General features: G+C 40.5%; 1 protein-coding gene across 2 annotated transcripts; it reads right to left on the bottom strand.

Annotated features, from left to right (window-relative positions):
• Window positions 1-1,363: 1,363 nt before the first annotated feature.
• Window positions 1,364-26,542, bottom strand: TFAP2C (transcription factor AP-2 gamma). Of its 2 annotated transcripts, none has more exons than XM_014069997.2 (7): window positions 26,231-26,542; window positions 19,258-19,737; window positions 15,605-15,656; window positions 12,694-12,916; window positions 10,065-10,183; window positions 5,002-5,143; window positions 1,364-3,683 (listed from the first exon to the last, which is right to left on the bottom strand). In XM_014069997.2, the coding sequence occupies exons 1-7, from the start codon at window positions 26,276-26,278 to the stop codon at window positions 3,398-3,400; spliced, it is 1,350 nt and encodes a 449-aa protein (XP_013925472.1). In that variant the 5' UTR covers window positions 26,279-26,542; the 3' UTR covers window positions 1,364-3,397. The 2 variants fall into 2 exon arrangements, with proteins under 2 accessions (XP_013925472.1, XP_013925473.1); XM_014069998.2 differs by having other exon boundaries at window positions 12,694-12,883.
• Between the last annotated feature and the right edge of the window lie 1,023 nt (window positions 26,543-27,565).

Below are 27,565 nucleotides of genomic sequence, written 5' to 3'. Positions count from 1 at the left end.
TCTCAGAGTCAAGGCCATCTTGCCCTGCAGCTGTGATGAGGTGGCTGGGAGGCATCTCGAGTTTTGAATGGTGCCTGATTGGATCATGTGATAGACAAGTGCTTGCTGGGCAGGGACTTGAACTTTTTTTTGGGTGGAGAAAACCTGGAAACTTTCAAATTCAGGTTTTCCCAGATGTGCCAATATGATATCTAAAAAAAAATGGAACTTTGAGGAAACTCAAGCCTTGAAGTCTTCTTTTGATAGGGGTGTTACTTGGAACCCTGACGTAGTCTTTCTTTTCATTAAACTAGACATACCCAATTCCTACAACTGGTCATGTTTTAGCCCCCAGCTCCCTAATTATCTTTGTTGCTCTTCTCTGCACTCTTTCTAGAGTCTCAGCATATTCCAAATGTGGCCTTACCAAGGCATTAAAAATGAATGAATAGTTCTTGTGATCTTGATTCAATACAATAGTCCAACCCCCTGCCTAGGCAGGAAACCCTATACCGTTTCAGACAGATGGCTATCCAACATCCTCTTAAAGACTTCCAGTGTTGGGGCATTCACAACTTCTGGAGGCAAGCTGTTCCACTGATGAATTGTTCTGTCAGGAAATTTCTCCTCAGTTCTAAGTTCTATCCCTGTTAATAAAGCCTAGGACCAAGTTGGCTTTTTTTTAGCAACTGCAGCGCATTGGTGACTCATATTTAAATAGTTGTCCACTAGGACTCCTAGATCCCTCTCAGTTACTATTATTGAGTTCTATACGTTTGGTTTTTCATGTCTCAAGATAGAGCCTTACTTTAGTAAGGTTTGTCGTTGTTTGTAAGGTTTGCTGTTTGTGGGGTTTGTTGAACTTTAGTTTTTTAGGATTTGTTGTTCCATCCACATTAGAAAAATAAGTAAATCACTTTCCTCCAATAAACAATATTCAATATTTCTGCCCAGAATGTTTGTATTAATTGCATGCATTGTAGCCTACAATGGTATAGTGAATATAAGAAAATGTTGACAAATCTTCACAAAAAAGAGTGATTGAAGTTTTATCATTTCTATGTATTTGCACGCATACACTGGGGATGGGGTAGGATTAAGATTGGGGATAGGTTTGGAGATAGGATAGGAGATAAGATAGGGGATAGGATAGGATAGGGTAGGATGGAATGGAATACAATAAAATAGAAAAGGATAGAAAAGAAAAGAATAAATAGGGTTGGAAGGGACCTTGGAGGTCTTCTAGTCCAACCCCCTGTTTAGGTACGAAATCCCAGATGCCATTTCAGACAAATGGATGCATCTGCACTCATTCTAAATACTTCCAAATACACAGTTATAATGCTTGTTCAACAGACACTTCCAAATAGATATAACTCTCCAGTGGCCAAAATGGGAAAATTTTATTTTATTTGTAAAAAGTTTTTAAATATTTAGCATAAAACAGACTGTACATCATCTAGCAGTGTATACAGTTTAGCCAGTATTTTATTTATTTATTTCATTTTTTAGAATTTTTTTTTGCGGGGTGGGGTAAACTTTTTAAAATCTGAATCCCATTTATTAAAAAAGTATTAAAATGTTCACCATTATTTACAAACCCCTTTTAAATTACACATAAATAAATATATACATTCAAGACATTGTTTTCCCTTATACACATAAAACATCCCTGGAGACATACATATATTTATATTTATATTTTTTGGCCTAGGTAGGCAAAAAAAAAAATATTTAAAACTTACCTGCCTATTTTCAAGTTTTTTTCCTTTTTTTAATTAAAAAAAATGACCTGATGATGCACATAAAGTTGCAGTATCTCTTTTTCATATTTTTAAAAGTGGATGAAAAATTAAGGTTTTAATATTAGCTCAAAGTAAACTCTTCCTTGAATACAAAAAGAACTGCTACAGAACATTTCAGTCTTGGCAACTCTTGTTTTTTTTTCAAACCTGCAACCTCATTATATTAAAATACGTGTTTCTTAAATTATGCCTAGAAATCAAAACTTTTTTTTAAAAAAAGGCAAGCGTATTCAAAACTATTACATTATTTCACTTTATTCCTATCATTTTTTTCTAAAATCAAATCAGAAATCTCAGTATTTTGTCAAAAACAAAAAAAGAGGGCTTAATACTGCATTCTGTTCCACCTGTTGAGTTTCCAATGAAGTAGTAGGAACCCAGTCAAACCTCACAAATCACAACATGGATGCACGTTTAAAATTGGAATTTCTTGCAAACACAACACTGCCACAAGAATTAATGTCACAAGATTTCAGCAACTGAGATCACTGAAATCCACCTGACTTAGTGACCGAATATGGTATCTGCTGTTTGTGGTGTGGTGGAGGGTTCTTCATGAATAGTCTAGATAGGTGGGAATGTCTGAGCATCAATTGAGGCAACTTAGAATATGATCAAGCCTTTGCCTGAATCTCACAGCAGGTTCAAACTTTTTAATTATCCCTCTTAATTAGTTTCTCAAAACTTTATTTAACTTTACATACTACTACACAATCATGCTGGTCCTGTTCTACAAGATATGGGCATGAACTCTCTTAACACAGCCTGACTGATAAAAGTTTAACTATAATTTTAAAATGAACTTGGTCCAGCCAATGTACTTTTCTCTCCCTTCTCCATCTCTGTCTCTTAACACATATAAAAATCTGGTCCTTTGGCAGGGGCAATGAGTACAGAAACATCTGCTTCCTGTTTTAATTATAGCTCATTGATGCATCTGAAGGTTACAAAATCTTGGCTAATTAAAAAGAAGGAGAATCAAATTGCAGCTCATGGTAGTTCCGTAAACCGCAGCTTGCCATTTTCAGATGCAACAATAAACCCTGGTTTTTGTTTGAACAGAGAGAAGATGCGATCGCTTCTTTTTCCCACAGAGGGAGAGAAACCGTGAGCATGTGACTTCAGCACATTTGTTCCCAACCTGCTGAGACAAAATGTATTGCTGAATTACATTGAGATTCCGCCACACAAAAAGTATATTGGAGGGGGGGAAAAACATTGCCTGCAAAGTGTCCAGGTACAGCGTGTAACAAATTTCCATACGAGGAAAAAATAAAAAGAGATAGCACCACCTTTTACAATTTAAATTTTTTAAAAAATAATAATAAAAAGATAAATCCATGTTTACCTTCAGGTACATGGTCCCAAATGAATGGATAACAGCAGCTTTAAAGAGGAGAAAAGAGACAACACACGTCTCCAGAAAAGGATGTGGTTGAAAATTTAAAAATAAAAAAAAAAGGAGAAGGAGATGCCCCAAAGCAAAGTCTAAGAAATATCTACATGCCTTCTAGGCAAGAAGATCTTAAGTCTGTGTGCAGTAACAGTTTTTAAGTCTATTTTCTCTCTGTGTGTCTCCGTATCTTTTCGTGTCTTTGTCATCTTTTCCATGCTCACTTCCTGTGCTTGTCCATCTTCTCAAGGTTCTTATTGCCATCTGGAGGGCTTTGATCTCCTGCATTCGTGTAGGATTTATCTGCTAGTTTGAGAGCTTCGTTCAGGTAATTCTGCATCGATGTCATCGCGGCGCAGATGGCAGCACTCCCAAATCCATGTGTGATCAGGCTGAAGTGAGTCAAACATCCCTGGATACCAGGATCTAAGATAGGGCTTGGCCTTGCGTTGCCAAGCGGGGTTCGATCCTGAGTGAGAAGCTCTGTGAATTCTTTACAGATATGTCTGGAAGAGGCAATAGGAAAGCAAATTAATTTTAATGCTGCATGAGCCACGGTGGCACGGTGGTTAGAATAGCAATAGCAATAGCAGTTAGACTTCTATACCGGTTCATAGGGCTTTCAGACCTCTCTAAGTGGTTTACAGAGTCAGCATATTGCCCCCAACAACAATCCGGGTCCTCATTTTACCCACCTCGGAAGGATGGAAGGCTGAGTCAACCCTGAGCCGGTGAGATTTGAACAGCCGAACTGCAGTCAGCTGAAGTAGCCTGCAGTGCTGCATTTAACCACTGCGCCACCTCAGCTCTAATGCAGTACTGCAGGCGACTTCTGCTGACTGCCGGCTGCCTGCAATTTGGCAGTTCAAATCTCACCAAGCTCAAGGTTGATTCATCCTTCCATGGTGGGTAAAATGAGGACCCAGATTGTTGGGGGCAATGTGCTGACTCTATAAACCTTAAAGAAGCCTGTAAAGTAGTATATTCCTCAGCTTGACTGGCTGAGGAATTCTGGGAGTTGAAGTCCACAAATCTTAAAGTTGCTAAGGTTGGAGACCCCTGATCTAGCACAATAATGATTCTGACAGAGGATAATTATTTATAGTTTAGGCTTGGCTCCAGTCAAGTAATATGGATAACCTGAACTAACATTTATAATTTTGCATTTCATTTCAAAACTCCTCTTCATTAGATTAGTTCAGGCCTTGGTAGAACATATTAATTCCCTCCTTCCAACCTTCTATTCTGAGAGAGAGATGGAGAGTGTTAGAAAGTGGATGTTCCCATTCACTATTTGCTTCAGCTTCATCTATTACAGGGCGCAGAAAGATTACTTGCGTGAATAAGGCCAATGTCAGGAGAATAAGAATAGGTATCTTGAATTAAGATCATAAGCACATAGGCAAGCTACATAAACAGTAAAAATAATGGCTTTCTGTCGTGATGGTCTCTTGTGATGAGCCGATAGACAGAGAAAGGAAGCAGTATGCTTCCTCCCATATTTGGGCATACCAGGGGTTGTGACACAATACATACATACATACATACATACATACATACATACATACATAGATAGATAGATAGATAGATAGATAGATAGATAGATAGATAGAGATACATACATACATACATACATACATACATACATACATACATTAGCAGCAATGAGATGAACCAGAAGAATACCACCTCTGTTAACAACTGTGATGATTCACTTAAAGACCATGGTGAAAGAAACCGTAACAAACACTGTGTGAGCTTTCTAACTGTTTTAATATATTCTACATCTTACACATTGCTTTTCACTCAAATAAAGATACTTACTTTGCAGCAAGGAGCATATTTTTCCTGCTGGACATCTCATTCCGGCCCAGATGAGGCCGAGTTAAATATTCCGCCACAGCTTTCGAAGGAAATTCAGTTTCACACACATAGCCAAAATCGCGGGCAAGATGTACCGCTTCCCCTGCAAATGGACCACAGAAGGGAAAAAGAAGGGAGGGGGAGCAAGAATTTGTTCATTAGATCACACCCACTTAAATAACTATTTGCAGACAAACAGATGAACAATATTTGCCATTTGTCATAACCAGCCCATATGTTTAACAGGTTTATTTTTCTCCCCAGCTTACATTTTAATAAAAGCACCGTTTGACTTCAGTTTTTAAAGGGTGTGGAGCTACCTAAGACAGCTTCTCTAATCGGTGAGTAACATTCTGATGTTTATCCAGCTTTTCTCTGGATATCCAATAGTTGCAATGAAACTACCTTCCCCAGAATAATGGCTTTATGTTGTATATTGCACATAGCATAGCCGGTTAGCAAAACTGAGAACTTAGCTATTCAAGCATTCGGAAAATTAAAGTCTGATGCATCTGAAAGAGACCAGGTAGCGGAAGGTTAATTTAAAGCAATAGACAATATTACACTTCCATTATAATTAAGAGTCAAGCAACTTTACAGGATAATAAAGTAAAAGTTCCCCTCGCACATATGTGCTAGTCGTTCCCGACTCTAAGGGACAATGTGCATCTTTTCAAAGCCCAAGAGCCAGCACTGTCTGAAGACATCTCCATGGTCATGTGGACGGCATGACTAAATGCCGAAGGCGCATGGAACGCTGTTACCTTCTCACCAAAGGTGCTTCCTATTTTTCTACTTGCATTTTTACCTGCTTTCAAACTGCTAGGTTGGCAGAAGCTGGGACAAGTAACGGGAGCTCACTCCATTATGCGGCGCTAAGGATGCGAACTGCTGACCTTTCTGATCGACAAGCTTAGCGTCTTAGCTACCATGTCTCTTTACATGATAATAGTCTAACTTAAAGTAGGTCACCTTTTTGAGTCCTACCATACAAATATTTATCATCCTATAATTGCTCTTTGCTCCAGTGTGTTTTTGCAAAATGTGAAGCAACTGCAAAAATATTTCCATGGCAATAATTAGCATGAATTAGCACAAGTTCTAAGCAGCAGGATATTTATAAGTGAAGCAGAACATGAATTTCCACCAACTGCTCCTGAATGTATGAGTGTCGGCAGATTAAACCATAATACGCTCACTCCAAATTCATGGACATTCCCATCAATATACTTAGAAAGGCAACTCTTCACTTTTAATGGATCTATATTTCATCCCGACAGCCCATTTGATAATGTGGTTCAACAAAAGCTGTGGGATGCAGCTATTCTGACTATAAACATGCATACACTTCCTTGGAAATAACTGTTTTACCCATGTGAATTTGTCTTTGACTGCAGTAGCAAAAGGTGGCCTACTGACCTATGACTCAAACAGCATGGGCAAGTATTACAGAGACAAATTTCACATCGAGTTATATACTTCATTTCAACCGAGATAGGCCTTATACTAATTTAACCTTTCATTCCAAGTCTCCCAAGTACCACACAGGAATTACACTTGCAAGTTGAAGGTTTGAAACACGAAACTCATTACATTTTGCTACTTGGCTTAACAGACTTAGAAAAAACATCCTGCCTCTAAAGGAGACATAATTATCATTCAATATTCTTTGTGTTTAAAGACCCTCTACTTTTTTTTTTGTTACAGTGTCTCTTTATTTTCCTTCACCCATCAAAATAAAACATTAGAAGGGATCTTAGAAGTCATCTCATTCATTTCTTGGCATAAGAGCCAAGGTGGCGCAGTGGTTAAATGCAGCACTGCAGGCTACTGCTAGATCAGCAGGTCAGCGGTTCAAATCTCACCGGCTCAGGGTTGACTCAGCCTTCCATCCTTCCGAGGTGGGTAAAATGAGGACCCAGATTGTTGGGGGCAATATGCTGACTCTCTGTAAACCGCTTAGAGAGGCCTGAAAGGCCTATGAAGCGGTATATAAGTCTACTGCTATTGCTATTTCACTTGCTGCGCAAGTATCCCTTACAACCAACTAGCCAGATGTTTCTTAAGCCAAGGGAGACACCATTCTCAAAACTCTTTTAAGCCAAGGAAGACATTGTTCTCAAAACTCTTTTTTTGCAGCCAACTAATCCTACAGTTTGAGGGTTTCTCCTAAGAGTTTAACTGAAATCTGCTCCCTCTTCTATTGGTTTTTGCTCCATCTTCTGTAACAACAGATAACAAACCTTCATCAGTGCAGTTCTGAAAACATTGACTTTAGGAACGACTGTATTTTTTGGTCAAGCTAAGCAAGCCCCAGCTTGGTTAATATTTGGATGGGAGGCTTCTGGGAAGACCTAAGATCTAGGCTAGTCCCTAGATTCCTGGAATGCAATAGCAAACATCTTATTGACTACTGCCAAGAAAACTGTGTGGTTGTATATCCATAACATCATGAGGAGTCAAGCTTGAGTCAAAGATTTGACTTCACTCCAAAAGTTACTGGTGGTAGAAATATGTCCTCCTTGATTGAAACTTATCTTATTAACATATTTTTAATTTGCTAGTTGATCATTGGCTCTATTACTATTATTATGACCATTTACTTTATTGTTTTAGGTTGTTGTATGGGAGCCCCAAGTACTGATGAGTTAGAAATAAAACACCCCAAAAGACAGAAAACACAGTCCAGGAGAAGATCTTGTTCCTTTTAAACACAGCAAATTGCCATTCTACAGATTTGGTATATGAAAGGAGATGTATCATCCTAATTCCTTGTACAATGAGCTCATTGCATGACAAATATTTCTAAATTTAATTTAACCTTAATTTAATGGATTTTAAGGACGCCTAACTCCAAATAGTTTCTGGGCGGCTTACAGTATTTATATATTTCTAGATCATATGTCTATCGTTTGTTTATAATATATAAATGTCAGGTTTTTGTTTTAAAGGGTGGTTTTAGAATTCCACTAACCAAACATGTATTGTTGCAATTTATCTTTCTGATTTAGCAATCCAAAAATCTCTGGTTTGGGTTCTTCTGTTTAGGAATCGCTTTGAACCCTTATCGGTCCTTGCCAATCTTTTTTTTTTCAGCTTTTTATAGGTTGTTTTTAGCTCTGCTTTACTCAGCGCAACTTTATAAGGAATTCTTTTTAGAAATCAGGCAGTGTAGCAAGAATTGAAGCTGCTTGTTAGCACACACATGAAAGTATCCCAAGAAACATAGTGATCAAAGAATGAAAAAAGTGTTTGGATTCATTCAACAGATGTGAAAAAGGCAATCTGATTCTTCTAAATCAGTTATTTCTGCAGAAAATATCACAGTTATCAAAGAATGAAAAAATCTTTAATGCAAGGGATGTAGAAATATCTGTCCTCGTCTACCCATAATGAAAAAAAAAACAAACCAGTTATTTAACTGGAAAAATGTGGAAAAGAAATAAAATGTGGAAAAGAAAAGAAAAATAACTGGCAGTGTTAACTATGGCTCCAGTTATACCTGGGAAGGAGAAGAGAGATATTCAAAGCTGCTGATCACATCTGAAGTGTTACATCTCTGAGACTTCAATGAACAAATTTCACCACTGATCTACAATTATGATGCACTTAAAAAAAATTGACAATCCATTTTTACTGCCTGGGCAGTAAATTAAATGCCAATTTTACAGTGTCTATAAAATCTCCTGATCCAAACCCTTTTTTTACACAAACATACCATCCATGACAAGGATGTTTTATCCTCCAAGGTTATGCCCTAACATATCCTTCATTCCTCCCTCCCCAACTTCTGGTTTGAGTATTGACATCTTCACTTGCAGCTCTGCAGTATAAACATATTTCAGCTGCAAAAGGCATTTTGGAATGAAAATGGGGCCACCGGGGCATAGAATTGGAAAGTGCCATTTAGACCTTCAAGTCCAACCTCTTACAGGTAGTCCTCGACTTACAACCATTCAAAGTCACAACAGCACTGAAAAAGTGAGCGTTTTTCACATGGTCCCAGAATCAAAATTTGGATGCTTGGCAACTGGTTCATATTTACGACTATTGCAGCATCCCAGGGTTACCTTTTACAACCGTCTGACAAGCAAAGTCAATGTGGAAGCCAGATTCACTTAACAACCATGTTACTAACTTAACAACTATGGTGATTCACTTAATAACCATGGCAAAAAAATAAAATAGGGCAAAACTCCCATAACAACTGTCTCATTTAGCAACAGAAATTTCTAGCTCAATTGTGGTCTTAATTCGAGGACTAAAACATATGAAGGACTAAAACACGTGGGGACTAAAACACATGACGAACGGCTGCAGGATTTGGGTTTGGCTAGTCTAGAGAAAAGAAGGACTAGGGGAGACATGATAGCAGTATTCCAGTATTTGAGAGGCTGCCACAAACAGGAGGGGATCAATTTATTTTCCAAAGCACCAGAAGAAGAGTCAATAAACAATGGGTGGAAACTAATCAAGGAGAGAAGCAACCTGGAATTGAAGGGAAACTTCCCAACAGTGAGGACAATTAACCAGTGGAACTGCTTGCCTCCAGAATTTGTGGGTGCTCCATCACTGGAGGCTTTTAAGAAGAGACAATCACTTGTCTGAAATGATATAGGATTTCCTGCTTGAGAAGGGAGCAGGGCTAGAATACCTCCAAGGTTTCTTCCAACTCTAGTCTTATTCTAATTCTGATTCTGATTACCTGCATTGAGAAAAGTTGAAATTCCTACTTCAGGGAAGCTTGCACTCAGACAGAACTTTAATCTGAAGTGTTTAAATCTGCTCAAACTCTACTCTTAACACTTCCCTGAATGTCCATCACCTCTCATGGATCCAGAGCGGAACAGTTCTTACCACTAGGACACTTTCTTCTCCTTCAAATGGAATCAAGACTATTATTTTGAGACCTGCATCCATATATCTGAAGACTGTCCTTTTCGGAAGACAGCTTGATCGGCAAACACAAATTGCTCGCCTTGTCCTTTAACCCGGAAAAGGCTTTAGAGAGAAGACCAACTGACCTTCCACCAGCGATGTAAGTAATGTCACGTTTGCAGCTTTCCTCCTGCCTGCAGGAAGGTTCAAGCCAATTTTGTCCAGCTTCTCCCTTAGTGAGCGGCCCCCGTTTTTAGATTTGGCTCTGCAGATGAGAGAGAGAGAGAGAAAAAAAGGGCAGGGCGGGTGTTTAGATGCATTCGTTGAAGAGGTCACATTTTGAAACAATTGGGAAATGCAACTTGCTGACATTCAATACACTTCTGCTGATGGGGGGGGGGGGGCGGGAGGGAAGAGAGGACTGTGACAAAAACAAGAGCTGACCTACTTTCAAATGTTCCATCACATGAACATCAGAAAGCAAGATGAAAAAGGAAGGAAGGGGGGAGGGAGGAAGAGAAGGATACGCTTTGCCTCTGCGTTTACACTATCAAGCATTATTACAATCAGGATGACCGACATAATGAAAATTAAAACCTTTTGCAAACAGAGAGAGCATCAAACAAACTTTGGTCGTGGCAGTACACGGGTATTAAATGCAGCCTTAATTTTTATTTATTTATCTATGATGAAAAAAAAGTCCACCGTACTTCCGCTACTACAGATGGCATTTGAGGGTGGAGGGAATTGGGCACATTCCCCAATTCCTGAAAAATTGCTATATGTTAGCAATTCTCTACAGCAGTGTATCTCAACCTCAGTAACTTAAGCATGCTGGCTAGGAATTCTGGAAGCTGGATGCCCACCCATCTTAAAGTTGGTTGGGTTGAGAAATGCATATAAACAATTCTGGAGAACTACTAAGCAGAACTGCTTAATATGAACTTTATTTCAAAAGGTAGGGTGGGTATGAATCCTTCTCCAAGCTGAACAAGCTTTGTGTTCAAGAACTGGTGGATCATAGTTCATAATCTTGATGAAGCATCACTCAATCTGAGTTCGGTTTCCGCAGAGAATTAAAAAACAAACAAACCCAAGAGCTGAAATTGCCTATCAAAAGCTGGAAGACTCAGGTAACAGATTGAAATGTGCATCATAAATTAAATTTGGGACGATCTTCCTCGCCACGGTGAGATGAATTGCATTCATATCGTGGTAATTTCCACATTTGTTTCCCTATATATTTATTAGGAGATACAACTATGAGGTCAATTTGTATTCTCTCTTGTGGGGATGCATTTCTTCAGTTGGATAAGGCCTATTAAAAAGCATCCATAAATTAATATAAAGCATGTGGTTTTCAGCTGAAGACGAAATATTGGGTTCTGAGTGACATGCTGGAAAATTGCACTCCAAGACATTTTTTTTACATTCTATTAATCTGCATTAAATATCATTAAAGAGATTCTTACTTAAGACTTTCCCTATCTTCCTATGTCAAAAATTATGGGCACTGCCTGAAAGCTTTGGGTACCTCCACTTTAAAGAAGGTGTGCTTGGAATCTCACCTCTTCTTGGGATGACTTCCCCCAGATGTGTTGTGAGCATAGCCCTGTGATTACTTGCACGGGGAATGAGTATACATAATATATATATATAACCTTTTTAGCTTTGGATGGATAAGGAGAGAGAGGGGAGGAGGGAGGGGGAGAGAGAGGGAGGGAGAGAGGGGGGAGAAGCTAAAAAGGATCAGTTATAGTCAGTGTTTGGACGGGATACCACTAGCATACATCAGTGCTGTAAACTAGATAGAAGTTAAGTGATAAAATCAGGACCATTCCTAAGATTGCAGCATACAAGATTTATTCTTGTAACCCTATACACAAGAATCTGGTCAACTAAAGTTCAATTTAAAAAAATTGGCACTATATATAAGGATCAACAGAATTCAAGTGGGCTGTACTTGGATCTCTTGTGGCAACACGATTCTAAACTGATGGCACGTTTAACTCTACTAGCCCTAGCTCTGTCTGCTCTTCTCTTACAAGTGGTAGTCAATTACTTCCACACTGTTGTAGAAAAACATAACCTGGGCATGGCCAGGTAGAAGATTCAAACTTGACTGAAGGACAACCTTTCTTTGTCCTTTAAAATTACAGCTGATTGCTTTTGAATCTGAGCCCCAGCAATTATGCTTTTGGCAGCCACATCATTGGGGTTAGAAGAGCTTCACCTGTTGATTTCTAAACCTCAAACAACCCAGGAATAAATCAGACTTGGCTTGCTTTTCTCAATCAACATCTGAATACAATTTGGAAATGATGTTGTTCTAAAACAATCCATATATTTCTCTTCACAACCTTTTAACATAAGACTGCAGTGGGTAAACTGGTAGAAGACCTGACTTCCTATTCAATTATTTTTTCCTTTTTTTTTTTTTACAATGCAGGGTAGTGGGGTAGAGAGTCTGTTTCACAGGAAAAGAGAACGCACAATGAATCCTGTTATGGCACTTTTCAATTCTGGAAAGGCAAAAGGGTGCCAAGGAGGGAGGGAAAAGAGTGTGAAGGCAAGGCTTCAAAATAAACTCTATTAGGATGCAGCGTTTTATCTCCTGTTTGCAAGATTCACAACCAGAAAGAGACAAGAAGCTATTCCGTTCACAGGCCATTCAGCTCTGCAGGACACCAAAGGAAGCCCCCTTAACAGGACAGGGTTTCACCCGGGAGAGGAGGGGAAGGGAGAAAGGGCAGAGGGAATGAATGGTGGGCTTACCTTCGGAGGACTCCTCCCAGCAGAGACGCATTCAGACATTCGGGAGGAGACAATCTTCGCTGAACCTCAGCCACCGTCACTTTGTATTTCGATGTTGAACTGAGGAGAGAAAGCCGGCCAGGAACAGAGCAGAATACTTCGTTGGGATTGATGACTACACCCAGAAGTCCATCTTTCTGGCAAGGGAGACCTAATGCATTGTTTTTCGTTAGTGAAATGGGACCTGGAGAGCCAAAATATACAAAAAACAAACAAACTACGATGGAGCGTTTCTCCCATCTTTTTTTTCTTTGCTGGGAAGTCTAAGTCTTCAACGTAAGAATCCCCGAGGTTATGCCTCCCACGACTTGATGTCCTGGTAAATTGGACTTTACCTACCATGATCCCCAGTCATTCTATGTCTGATAGCAAGGGATTATGGTATTTCTGAAGGCTTCTAGATACCAGGCTGAAGAAGGTTGCCTTTCATAATGAATCCAAAATTTTTCTAAACAATTAAAGAACATTCCTGGCCTAACCTGAAAAGGGCAGGCAAGGATCCGCTTATTACTTGAAGACTCCTGAAGCAGTTATACGGAAAGATTGTTCTTTTATTACTTAACAAAGTATTAGGATTGTATTGCTTAAGTGCCTTCCCCAATTATGTCCATACAATCTATTGTATCGCAACTTAGAACTAAGGAGAAATTTCCTGACAGAACAATTAATCAGTGGAACAACTTGCCTTCAGAAGTTGTGAATGCACCACGTTTTTAAGAAGAGATTGAACAACCATTTGTCTGAAATGTTGTAGGGTTTCCTGCCTAAGCAGGGGATTGGACTAGAAGACCTCCAAGGTCCCTTCCAACTCTGTTATTTTATATTCTATATTGTTATAGCAATTAAGAACAATAGTCTATAATCCAGCCAAGAATAATTTTAAGAAAGCTCCTCTTTTTGCTCTGAAATCCATACACCATGGATAAAATGCAAACAAGACTATAACTTTTGCTAAGCTAATAAATCTATCACAAAATTGCTGTCATATTATTGCATATTGCAGAACTGCGAGATGGGCAGCCAATACATTTGGTAATCATCATCATCATCATCATCATCATCATCATCATCATCATCATCATCATCTACTCAGAGCATCATACATCTTAAGAAGTTGATACCTAGAACGCTGGAAGCAACCCATATCAACAATTAGCACCAGTCAATGGTATTTGTAATGCAGTTTTGAATGTTCAGTTGACTGAGTTTCATGTTTAATGAATAAAGTAAATAATAATAATAATAACAACAACAACAGCTTATATCCTCCGACGTTAACAGTTTCTAGGTCCTTGGTTAGGACTCGAGCTGTTGAGCTACCAATCAGCCCCAAAGGCTGTGAATCTCACTAAAGATTAACCACAAATAATAATAATAATAATAATAATAATAATAATAATAATAATAATAATAATAAGTTTTCAAGTTCATTCCTTTTAAGAAATGAATGCTTTTTTCTTGACTGATAGTTCCTGCAATGGCATCTTAACTTTATGAAAATTAAAACAGAGAAAACCCAAGTCAGCAGATGTGTGTTTGTGTTCAGTTGAGTAGGTATGCTCCACTGGCAATTACATCCTGACAAAAATTAAAACCTGACCTCTTCCCCGGGAATATTTTGAGTTGGAGCAGGCAGGAGAAGAAAGGGTTAAAGTGCTAAGCCAGACACTTTATTTATCAAAGGAGGAAGATTTTGAAAAGCAGGTGAAACAGACAGCAGAAAAATTGTTCTACTATGAGCTAATTCTCAAATCAGCTATGAGCTGACAACAAAACATTTCTGGTTCTTCTCAGGCACATTTTCCCTCTTGTCACTTTTAAGTTACAGACAAAATTGTCCTTTGATTTATATATTTATTCTAAAAAACGTTTGCAGGGGAGGTTAATTGTGCAACAACAACAAAAGGGAAATATCTGTGCAGTTTCTCCACCAGGGATATTCACCTCAATCTTATAAATATCAACGGTAGAAGCTTGTGATGTTGATATACAACAGCCTTCTGCAACCTGGTAACCAGCCCTAAACTCACATTAAATTAAAAGCAGTTCATGGATAAGCAGATATAATCACTTGCTGTGACACAGAAGGAAGGCTACCACATATTTAACCAAGAAAAGAGACCCCTCTTTTTAAAAGGAAAGGGGGTACTCTTCAATTTTTTTTATATCAAACAGAAACCCACTAAAAAATGTTGAAGCTGTGGCCAAAATGTTGGTTGCAGCAGGAACATTTTTTGGTTGATTTGCCCACCTTAAAAAACACAAGCAATAACAATGCAAAAAAGAGAGAGGTCATTATCCTCAAACAAATATTTATATTATCCCTGAGATCTTTCATTTCTCCCCCAAATTCTTAAATGAAGGATTTTTTTTTCCTTCCAAGGCATCTACAGCTACCAATGAATGGATAATAACAAAAACACCAAAACGGAACTCCTTCTCCAAAAATTACACATTATGTATTGTAACCCAGAACATAACCTCCAAAGAATTTCTACAAGGTTTCCAAGAAGGAAACTTAACCCATTTTAAATCCATTGTATTAAGCCAAGATCCAGAATGTAGATACTTTTTTTTAATTAAATGTAGTTTTGTAAAATATTTGTTTATTAATATAATATTTACAGCCTATTTCTTCAGAAAAAAAATATATCCGTGGGTGTACATGACTGCTCATATAAAGAACCTGATGGCCTGGGGGGATATCTTACTTTTTTATACTTGAGTTGTTTGTTATTGTTGTTTTAAACGAAGTCTCTTTTCAAAACAGAACATAAAGGCAAATCTGAAACTCCTAAAAAAGTTTACGAGTGAAAATACCATCCTATAAAAGACCAAAGAAAACAAACCAGTAGAATGTAAACTTACTGACCTTTTCTTATGACTGTCTGGTCATGCATTAATAAGTGCTGATCTTCCATATTCTGGAAAGAGAATGTGAAATATTTTTTTTAAGAATACAGCAATGGAATACAATTTGTTCCCCGCTTCCCCACTCAATATATAAACATATTTCATTAACACATTCCCCTAATTCGTTTTAGCAAAAGCCACTTTAGCAAAAGACAATACTTGAGCAAAGATTTCAATGGACACCCCTAAAGAGGCCAACCCAAACCAACTAAAATTAACTTTTTGGAAATCACATTGAGACCAATGGGATGGATAATCATACAAAAAGCTCCAGTGCCTGTCAGTTTATTCAAGGAAGCAAGTCAGCAACTTCTGCTATTCAGTCAACATGCTGCCTTCGTTCCTGTGCATATTTAGAATTATGATCTACTGACTTCAAAAAGGGCATCGTTGTCACGGCATTCGTAGACCTACTTAAATCCCCAGTTAAGCAAGTGAGGAAGTTTATTCATGACTGAGGCATTTAGGATGGTGGTGCGTGCAAACACAGAATCTGTAGTTCTCCACTGCCAAAGGGCAACGATCGTCATAACTCAGAACTTTTTCGAGCTGACCTTAAAATAGTTCAGGAAAAGTGGTTCGTAACATCATGTTAAGCTATCATATGGTCAGCCTGCTTGAGACCAGCTGTGATGTGTGAATAGATGTCCAAGACAAACCCTGATTTACAGATGACAAGGAAAGGGAGCACACCTCATGGCAAAAATAAATCATGAGGCTGAGCATTGTGTGTGAACTGCACCAACATCTGAGCAGTTGGGCCTTGCCTCTGGTCTACAGGCAGTCCTCGACTTACAACCACAATTGAGCCTCAAGTTGCTAAGTGAGACACCTATTCAGTAAATTTTGCCCCATTTTATGATCTTTTCTGCCACGTTTCTGAAGTGAATGCAGCTGTTAAGTTAGTAACACAGTTGTTAAGTGAATCTGGTTTTCCACATTGACTTTGCTTGTCAGAAGGTCACAAAGTCCCCAGGACACTGCAACCGTCATAAATATGAATCAGTTGCTAAGCCTCTGAATTTTGATCACAAGACCACTGGGATGCCACAATGGTCGTTAACTGTAAAAAAACAGTCACTTTTTTCAGCGTCATTGTACCGGTTAACTTTGAATAGTCACTAAACGAACTGATGTAAGTTGAGAACTACCTGTATTTATTTTCCAAGAATTATTCTAGATAACCTGAGCTAATTTGGTGTAGAGGTTAAGGCACCCTGCTAGAAATTGGGAGACCGCGAGTTCCAATCTTGCCTTAGACCCAAAGCCAGCTGGCTTGGTGACTTTGAGCCGGTCATTTTCTCTGAGGAAAAAGACAATGGCAAATCATTTGTGAAAACCCTTGCCTGTGCAGGGATTTATCTATGCAGTCATCGAGAATCAAAACCTGACTCAAAGGGACACGAAAAATGACCTAACCATGACAGTGAAAGACCAACAATTTTGGGACCAAGCTACAAAACTACTATAAGACTACAGAATGTGATTCTTGGATTACTGAGCTGTGGAAGTGTCAGTTTAAGTGTCTAAAAGAACACCTTGTTAATAATGCAGGCCTTCTATCCCACTGGTTAAAATCTGCAATCCGTGAGGCAGTTTTATTTTGGAGCCAAAACTGAATACAGATAATCCTTGACTTACAACAGTCCACATAGTGACCGATCAAAGTTATAACAGCACTGAAAAAAGAGACTTATGACCATTTTTCGCATTTAGGATGGCTGTAGAATCCTCATAGTCAGATGATTTACATTCGGATGCTTGGCAGCTGACTCATATTTATGATGATTGTTGCAGTGTCCTGGAGTCATGGGATCACCTTTTCCAATCTTCTGATTGTATCAAAGTCAATGGGGAAACTGGATTCACTGAACAACAGTGTTACTGATTTAAAAACTGCAGTGATTCACTTGACAAATGTGGCCAGAAAAGTGATAAAATGGGGCATAAAACTCATTTAATAAATTCCTCACTCAGCAACATCAATTTTGGCCTCAATTGTGGCCCAAAATTGAGGACTACCTATAAATGGATTCGCTTAGGTAATTTCCCTTCCGGCATGGAGGATTTCTGAACTAATGAAATGAACCACTTTGGCTGTTTGGTTAACCAAGAAGGCAGGGATGCAAATGGAAAAATAAAATGAAAATAAAATGCTCATTGCTATGACTTTCCCCAACACCTGGTGGCTCACAAATATGGAATGCTATTGGCCCTCATTGGCTGGGAACTGATTGAGAACAGCTGGAGAAACATTAGGTTGGAGAAAGCAATGTTAGCAAATCAAGCTTCCTTCCTTGGAATGATGAAGCAGAGGTAGGAAGCTGTGTCATTCATGTAGGATTGTTCCATAACAGGATTGCACAGGTTATGAAGCAATGGAGGAAAAACAGATTCTCACACCTCGGTGCTTGTGCAATGCCTCTTTCATGCCCAAATGATATACACACTTCAGGGTGAAAGCAGTGTTCGGTTTCAAACTCGATTCACCCCTACCGGGCTTCTCATATAGATTTTGATATAAAGAAAAATAAGCATGCGTGGCTGAACAAAACCGTAGATTCTACCAGCCTCTCTAGGAGCGTTTTCTCAGCAAACAGAAAATGCTTGTAACGCCTTCCGCTCCCTTGCACAACATGCAGGAATCATTTTATGAGCATGAAATTCTCTGAGTGGATCCTTTGTGCTGCCCAACTCCACCCTTTATTTTAGCATTCATGTTATTGCACTGACTGGATACATCTTATATCTATTAATCTATTCACTCTAGATCGTCACCACAAAGGCAAAATCCGTGGATGAACCCAAAGACAAATGATTTTAATTTTAATCAAGTGCTAAACAACTAAGCATCTATTTTTTTTCCTCAAACTTGAGGCTATAATGCTCAACTCAGGGCAGGGTTCAGAGAGACTTCAAGATTCTGGTTGATAGAGCAAGCTTTACCCAGAACTGGGAATTTCAACCTCTCCCAATACATGTAATCCTCGACTTACAACTACAATTGGGCCCAAAATTTCTGTGGCTCAGTGAGACAGTTAAGTGACTTTTTGCCCCATTTCACAACATTTCTTGCCACGGTGAATCACTGCAGTCGTTAAAATTAGTAGCATGGTTTGTTAAATGAATCTGGCTTCATCATAAATATGAAGTGATTGTCATGTGCCTGAAAGCATCCAATTTGATCACACGGCCATGGAGAGGCTGCAAGGGCTGTTAAGTGTGAAAAATGGACATAACTCACTTTTGTCAGTGACATTGTATCTTCAAACAATCACTAAATGAATGGTTGTATTTTGAGGACTACCTGTAAAGCTTTCTTTAATAAGATAGCCTACCTTTGCCCAAGCTATTAGTTAGCAAAAGCTGATGGAAGGAGAATAATTGTAGCTAAGGGTTGAAGAGAAGGATCCTTGGTGCTCTCTGATCTTGGTTGTTTTCTTGCAGACGTTTCATTACCCAAACTAGGTAACATCATCAGTGCTAGTTTGGTTTAATGAAACATCTGCAGGAAAACATCCAAGCTCAGAGAGCATCAAGCACCTCAACATTAGCAATGCCGTAGCTATCCTCCCCATTCATGGCATTCTATTCTGACCCCAGAAATGTTACCTGAACTTCTTCCATCTGGTGGGCCATGTCATGCAGTCCTAAGTTCTCTGCTAGGCTGGAAGCATCGAGCCCATGGCCGTGGGGCAGGAGCAGCTCAGATCGCCTGTAGGTTTCCCTTCTTGCCCCAAGGGAGCCGCTTTCCAGAGCTGGGAGATGAGGCACCAAGCCAGAGCGGGCATGGTGGGATAAACCGGAAGGATCTTGGCTGGTCTGACGGTTGGGCCAGCTGGTTTGCTGCTGGCTGGGAGGAGGAGGTGGCGGCTGATGGAGTGGATTGATAGAAAAAGGATCCCCGAGGTGCGAGTAAGGATCACTGGACTGGGAGTAAGGCAGAGGCTGATAGGGGGGAGGGAAATAAGGTGGCTGGAAATCAGAGGTCCCCGAGTGGGAAAGAGGGGGAGCTGGACTGTAGAGATGCTGGCTGACAGCGGAGAGGTGAGGCAATCTAGGATTCCCGTTGCTGCTTCCATCATGGCGGTCCTGAGGGGGAAAAATGAATGCAACCCCAGTTAGTGAAATTCTGGCAGTTAAAGGGCATGACTGAGAAGTAAGCCCCATTGATATATCCTGGTGGTTTGATGGGGTTTATTTTCTTTTACTTTTAAGAATCAGGAAAATTACTATCCAAGTATTTTGGGGCCAGTCAAGGGGAGAAAAAAAATCTAATATCTCATACACACATATAATATCAAATCATACTCCGAAATAAATGAAAAAAAACCCCAAACACCTGAATTTAGCTACAACCTTCAAGGAGTCCAACTGGAAGTATCTTCAATAGGACAAAACCAAGTGCTCTGAATATTATGAGACTGCAGAACTATGATCTCCCACTTTCCGCTAATTCCTGTATTTTCCCTTTAAAATAAAAGCATTTGCTTTGGAGTAAACAATTTAAAGACAGCCCCCCAATCCCACTTGAGATGGAAGATCAGTACTCAACTATGGCATTACTTAAATTAAAACCTGCTGTTTTAATCTTAAATGCAACAAATTACAAACCAATCAATACCAAAGTTTATTTAAGCTGTATTGTATTTTATTCTCTCATCTAATAAAATGTTTTATGAAACAAAAATACCCAAGTTTTATTTCAGCTACTATATTTTGGGGCCAGTCAAGTGGGGGGAAAAATCTAATACCTCATACACAAACATAATATCAAACCACACTCCATAATAAATGGGGGGAAAACCACCTGAATTTGCAGCACTGTTTGATTTATTGATTTATAAGTCATATTGATCACCTATCTCATATGATGACTCTAGGCAGCTCACTAATTTATTAAATGTAGATGCCACCTGACTCTCAGTGGTTTACAATTGTTAAAACATAAAAAAAAAAAAACAGAATAGAAAAAAAATAAAAAAATATGAAACCAAAACAAGATGACAAAGAAAATAAATGCAGGGGAAAGAAAAAAAACCTGGGTGAATAGCCATGTCTTTCATGTCCCTTAAAATTCTAGTAGAATGGGAATCCTTCGAATTCCAGGGAATAAGACCCAGAGTATCTCATTCCAAAGGGCAGACACTGCTACAACAGAGAATGTGAGCTCTTGGGATCCTGATATGTTGCATTCAATCAATGGCAGCTATTCAGAAATGCATGTATCATCCTGAAATATTTGGCTTGCAATCTAACCATATACTTTGATTAATCAGAATAAAGTACCATGGAATTCAAGAAGTTCAATACATAACTTGGCCATTGATTCGACAAATCAATGGACCAAATCTCATTTTATTTCAATGGGCTTTCGGTCTCCATCCAAAATATAATCACAACTTCCAAATTATTTTGGTTTTTTTTAAATAAAGATATATCAGTTTTTAACGTACTATGGAATTTACAAAATTGTGCCTCTAAATAACCATCCCTTTGCCCATTCGTTGTTGCATAAAACACTAAACACCCTTTTAGCAACTGAAAAGTTAATTAACTCATTAGCCAGAGCTTCTGGCATGGAGCTATAGGAGGATTCTAGTGTTTGTGTATATGTAATAATATTAATATCGATAGTCTACCAGCATTCAGAGGTTTTAAAAAATGCATACACTATGAAACCTAACCAGTCAAGTGGTACATATCTTCAAGGCTGCTACAGGTCACCAATCATGGATTACAGAATTAGTTAAAATTAAGTGTGAAAACCAAAACCAGCATAATATCTCAATGCTAGGCTGCTGGGAGTTATGCAGCTTTCTTCCCTGTTAAAAAAAAAAAGGGGGGGGGGACAAGGAAAAACTGGAAATGGAGGCAAGAGGAAAAAAGTCTAGGGCTTCTGACAGATTAACTATAGGGCAATAGAGGTGTCAGATTTAATATGGCTATGAGATTCTCAAGAAGCCACAGACTGTATCCAACAACATGTCAATCTTGAAAACCTACCCCCCCCCCAAAAAAAGTTTAAATTAACCCTGCCTCGATTTTCTTTTAAATAGGAAAAAACCACTCTCCTTCCCCCACCCAACAAATTAGGTTTATTTTCTTGCCCTCTTTAATCTTGATTACTCTTAAATCTTCCCATACTGGCATTGGGTAGCCAGCTCTAGAGCCACATAAGTCTTGTTCAGAGAGAGGCCAGGACTTTTTCCTAGCGGTAAAGCTCATCCAACCAGTCACATATATATTTAGATTTGTGCTGCAATTAAGATTCTCTGACTTGTTAATTTAATTCCACCAAAGATGTTAAAACAAAGAAAAAAGTAATTTGCAGCCCAGAAAAGATGAGCTAATCTTCTTGTCAGATATTTTTTTAACCGATGCTTCTTTTTAGCTTGGTCTGTTACCAGACAGCTAGTCTCTATCCCAGAGGGCTGACTTCTCAGTCTCATTGCATCTTTAATGATTAAATATTGTCTCTATAGAATCTTGTTTTGAACTGTCTTAAATCTGATTCCAGATCATTAAATCTGTTTTTGTTTTGATTTGCATCACGACAAACCCCCTCCTCCCTTGCCAGGGCATTTTCCCCCTATAATCCTTAAAGGCAAGTGAATTTAGGATCAAGAAGGAATCCCCCAATTTACTCGAGGTTGTAATCATGTACCCAATTTACTTAGCAAAAAAAAACTCTATCAAACCTGTTGGCCTCACTCCCAACACTATAGAAATCAGAAATGTCCCTGCTCAGCCTGTGAAATCCTCAAGTGTCTAAATGCAAACAGAAGCACAGCACACTTAACTGGCTTAAACGATTTAACCCTCATTGTGAGTTTGCGCTGAACCACAAACTGATCAAACATGTGTTAGATTCACACTCACACATGTTAAACCATAAAAAAACTAATCAACTATAAATGTTCTACAAATGCATCTGGCATCTCTTTATCTTGCTTGGGTAAACGTGCCCTGCCAATACAATCACTGCGATCTTGAAATATATTCCTAATCAAGGAAAAGGCTCATCGTTTTGATGGAAAATATACCTTGGAGGGGAATTACTCAAGACACACTGGTTGCCAGAACACAAATGCACTAATCTTGCTTACTCAAACCATAGTTTGCTATGGCTACGCATTTGTCTACGTTCACCCACTACTCAGCTAGTCAGATCTCAGCCAAGGCTGTTGTGTGATCTCAGCAGCACATTTTAAGAATCACTTGTTAGTTACGAAATTGTACCCAACCCATCATGATCCCATGGACAACGTTCCTGTCCTCTACCATCCCCTGGAATCCATTTAAGCTCACAAGACTGCTTCAGTGACTCCATCCAGCCAACCTCATTCTCTATCGGTCCAGTTCTTCTTTTGCCCTCAATCTTTCCCAGCATTATCACTGGGGCTCTTCATTTTCCTATGGCCAGGAAAAGAGGACTGCGATCTGGTTGGGTTCCTCAAATAGTGAGGGGTAGGGGACATTTAGGAAGTGGGGGTGAGACATCCCAGTTATTATTTCTGCTTAAGCCAAAAACCTCCTGTGGAGCTGATCTCTGACGCTTAAAAAACAACTTGCAGGAAGCTCCATTTAACCAAAACCCACCTTGCCCCCTCCCCCTCCCCATTATAAAAATGTGCAGTCAAAAGCAGGCCTACCCATGAATAAATTACTTGGGTGGGGAGAAACCTTGGGGAAACAAAAGGGAGGGCCAGGCCAGGCTTAAGCTGCGATTGAGAAAAGCTTTTCTATTGCAGAGTAATCGATACCCATTAACTCCCGAATTCTTTTTCACAAGGCTTTAAATACCCCATTCACTGGGAAAAAAGAGGGAAGACAGATGCTTTTGTTCACCAAAGCGGAGGGAACACACGCTTTTTTTGGGAAAAGTCCTGTCCATCACTGGGACGGCCCTTCTCCAGTGGGGCCAGGGCTTGTCAAACTAAGAGAGCAAGCAAGCAACCTCTGTGAACTAGAGGTAAAAACTAGTCCAGGGCCAAATTTCTTACGGATCTTTCAAAAGGGAAACAGTCCGGCTAGGATTTCCAAACCCTCCGGCACCCCTTTTTTTCCCCTCGCCCTTCCCCCAGGTGCGCTTGTCTGCTTGATGCTACAGTTAAAGAGGCGCGCAAGAGGGGGAAGGCGCTGCGGTGCCCTTCGGATGCCAAGATCGTCCACTTCCTGCCCTTCCCGAGGCTGCTTCTCTTGCTCCCTCCTGCCCTTCCCAGTAGAACCAGTCCAACAGGCTGGAGCGCCGGCTTCGGAGGCTCCAATCGCCCAGGCCCTCGCTTCCACCACCACCCCCGTTTCTCCCCCGCCCCGCCGCGTGGGAGGATTTGGAAGCCCTGCGCGCACCTCGGCCTGGAAGCGTGTAAAAGTTTGCCTAGATTTCCGCGCGGGGCGGGATTGAGAAGGGTTTTATATTTTTTTTGGGGGGGGGGGTGTTGGAGAGAGCCGGCAGCGATTAATCATTTCCGTTCCTCGGCAAAAGCCAAGCAACGGCTTTTTTTTCTTTTTTCTTCTCTCCCCCCCCCCCCACTTCCTCCTCTTTCCCAAACTCCTCGCGAGGAAAAGCGATGGGCAGGCCGGGAAGAAAAAGCTTTTTCAAAGAAGGAAGCAGATTTCCTTTTCCTTCAGAGGGACCGGGATCGGCTAGGAGGGTGGGGAAGCGTCAGGGATTTACAACCCTATACCGGCTATAAACCCCCGTTGAGTTCAAGAGCACTTCTTTGCCGACTTACCAACGGCTGCGTTCTCACAACACATTTAACCCGGTTATTGGGCGGGGAGGGCAAAAAACCGTTTTGTTTTTTTCAAGTAATAAGCTAATTCAGACGGGAATCTTGCAAATAAAAGTTGAGACACATACACATATATACGCATATATATTATACACATATATTATATACATATATATACAAACACACGTATATACACATGCATACATACACACATGCATATATATTATCTACTTATATTATGTATGTATATATACACAAACACGCATACACACACACGCATGCATATATATATATATATATATATATATATATATATATATATATATATATATATATATATATATGATATATATGATATATATATATATGATATATATGCTATATATATATATATATATATGCTATATATATATATATATATATATATATATATATATATATATATATATATATATATATATATATATATATATATATATATATATATATATATATATATATATATATATATGCTACATACATATATCGTGTGTGTGCGCGCGCGATGTAAGGGTTTTATAGCAATACCCAGTTTACGCGGCTCTAAAGCGATCGCCACTGAAGACTGGTATCTGGCTGGCTCAAGGGAGAAGGGGTTTTCTTTTTTAAAATTTAGGATTTCTCCATACTCTTTGCCGGGTTTTCACGATCTTCCTCCGGGAAGGACGATAGTTATCAGGCCGGTCGGTCGGTCCGTCCCACGCGAAATAAGCGCCTGGCCCGTCTCTCGCGGGAGCCCTTGGGCGCCTGGCCCAGGCTCTGCACAAAAAGTTGCCCCGGGGGGGGGGGCTTCGGGGGACGCGAGATGGATCCGAAGGATGCTCCTGGGGTGGGGTGGGAAAACCTCTAAGGACAACAACGCACAGGGTCAAAGGGAGACCCTTTACTTTTTGGAGGAAGTCAAGCAGTTATTTTAATGCGAGCAAGCTGCTTTCTTCAATCCCCGAAGCCGCCTACTCCTCCCTCTCAAAGTCCCGCTGAAACTTTTTTAAAAGCCTTATTTCTGACCACGGGGGAAACTTGTCCAGGAGCCACGAAAGAGGCAGAAGAGGCCAAATGTTCAAGGCCGAAGACCTCGAGAGCACCACCCCCAGGGTTGAAAAACAAAATGCGGGAGGGGGAACCAAAAAATAACCGCCCCCCCCCCTTTTTTTTGCAACGCATGGGGAAAAGCGCATCCCGCTTAAGTTCTGTATCGCACCGAGATTTTGCACGCACCGTCTCCATTATATATTTTTTACCAGGATTAAAAAAAAGTGTGGGCATCACTTTAATACAGTGAACCTAATTAAAAGCAGAAAAACTCACATTTCGGAGATCCGGGGATGAGATCTAGAGCGCTCCTTAAAACAAACAAAAAAAAGGACGTGCCCGGGAGTGAGTAAATAAGGCTGATCCGATTTCCCCAGAACCTTTATACGAGGACGCGACTGAACTTGCAAGGTAGCCCTTTTAAACAATAGCTTGACTTTAACGTACTTTAGGACTTGCACCTTCAATTATTAACTAAATCAAGTCTTATGGATGTCAAGGAAACCCCGGACACATGCCCGGGACGCAGCGCTCCTAAAAGTCAATTTACTATACCCCCAAATACAATCTGGAGGAACGTTTCCCCTTCCAATAGCTCCGAGTAACTAAGGCGATCGTTCACGTAAAGCCCCTTAATCTGTCCTGTTCCCCCCCCCCCAACTAATTTCTACATAGACGCGAACGGAAAGCCGGTAATCAAAGCAGCAACTCTCACCTCCCTCCCCCGTCTGATCAATGAGGACTAGCCACATGCACAGCCTTGTAAAAATTCTCACCTCGCAGTCTTCTTCGTACTTGACATTGTCTGCTAGTTTCCACAACATGGCGTCCAGTATTTCCCAAAATTAAAAATGTTTAAAAAAGATAAAAAGTTCAATTTCTATAATAAGGATATGAACCCGAAGGGCTCATAAAGCGCCCCAGCCCCACCAAGTATTGGTAAATCCAAGGAGGGAGAGAGGGAGGGCGCTGGAAAAAGCAGGACTCTCTCCCCCAACCTTCAAGGAGCTGCTTTAAAGACAGGCATAGAGAGAGAGAAACAAAAGTTAGCGGGGAGTGGAATTCCGCCCGAGAATTTTAATAACTGAGTCTTCTTTTTCCCATCCCGCCAGCCTTAATGGACTGGAATAGCTCCGCCCAGGAGGGGGAGGAGGCTTCCCCCTGACAGGCGGCGAGCGGGTTCAGCCAATGGGAAAGCAGCCGTGAGCTTTGAGAAGCCCCGCCCGTCGCTGGGGCTCGGGCTTGTTTTTGGAGCCTTGCCAAAAGCGCACACACGCGCGCCTGGGAAAGCGCCAGCCTGCCTGAAGGCGAACTCACACGCATGGCTAGCAACGGAGGCGTGGGGGGGGGGGGTTTAGAAGCGCTCTCCATTGCGCGCACGCAAGCAACCTGGCTGGGATAGCTCCATGCTGCGGCGCACACTTCCAGCTGGACCCCCGCGCGGCGGGGAAAATTTAACCCCTTGGAGGCGCTCCCTTGGCTGGATGTCTCTCCCCCCCCCTTCTCCCCCCACCACTCACCCACCCACCGGAGTTGGGAAGACACGACAGCCAGGTTCAAGAACGATTTGGGGGGGGGGGGGGAGAGAAAGCCTCTCTCGCCGCGAATGCAAGCTCCACGGGGGATTCTCCACCCCCCCCCCCAAAAAAAACCTTAACCTACCCAAATTGAGAGTGCCAAGGGTTTGGGAATGGGTGGGTGATTGGGGAGAGCGGGAAATTCTCCCAATGCGTTCACACGACCCGTTAACTCGGGTCAGCGGCTTCTGCCGGTTCTCCACCTCGGTTTAGGGTGGTGTGTTTTTTTTTTTGTGGCTGGCTTAGCCCCTGGTGCGAGTCCTATCCCTTTGCTTCCTCGGGAGGCGCGATCTGTAGGGCGAACTCGCCATAAAACGAACGAACCCCGGCTGCCGGCTTACGGGAGTTGTGCAAGGATCACCCCTCTCCGTAGTAAAACCGAGATTTAAAAGAATAAATAAGGGAAACGAAGAGAAGAGGCCGCCCGTGGCTCGTTGCCTAACTCCTAAATAAAAATCGGAGATGATCTTTTGAGATTGCTTATTTGTACCCTACGACTAGCATTAACTGCTGTGCCTTATGATTCTTGACGAA

This window comes from Thamnophis sirtalis, unplaced genomic scaffold (assembly GCF_051295495.1).
Source record: "Thamnophis sirtalis isolate CommonGarterSnake01/CBP01778 unplaced genomic scaffold, rThaSir2_p1.2 scaffold_7, whole genome shotgun sequence".
In the NCBI taxonomy this organism is placed as follows: domain Eukaryota; kingdom Metazoa; phylum Chordata; class Lepidosauria; order Squamata; family Natricidae; genus Thamnophis; species Thamnophis sirtalis.
This window is presented reverse-complemented; position numbering and strand designations above follow the sequence as displayed.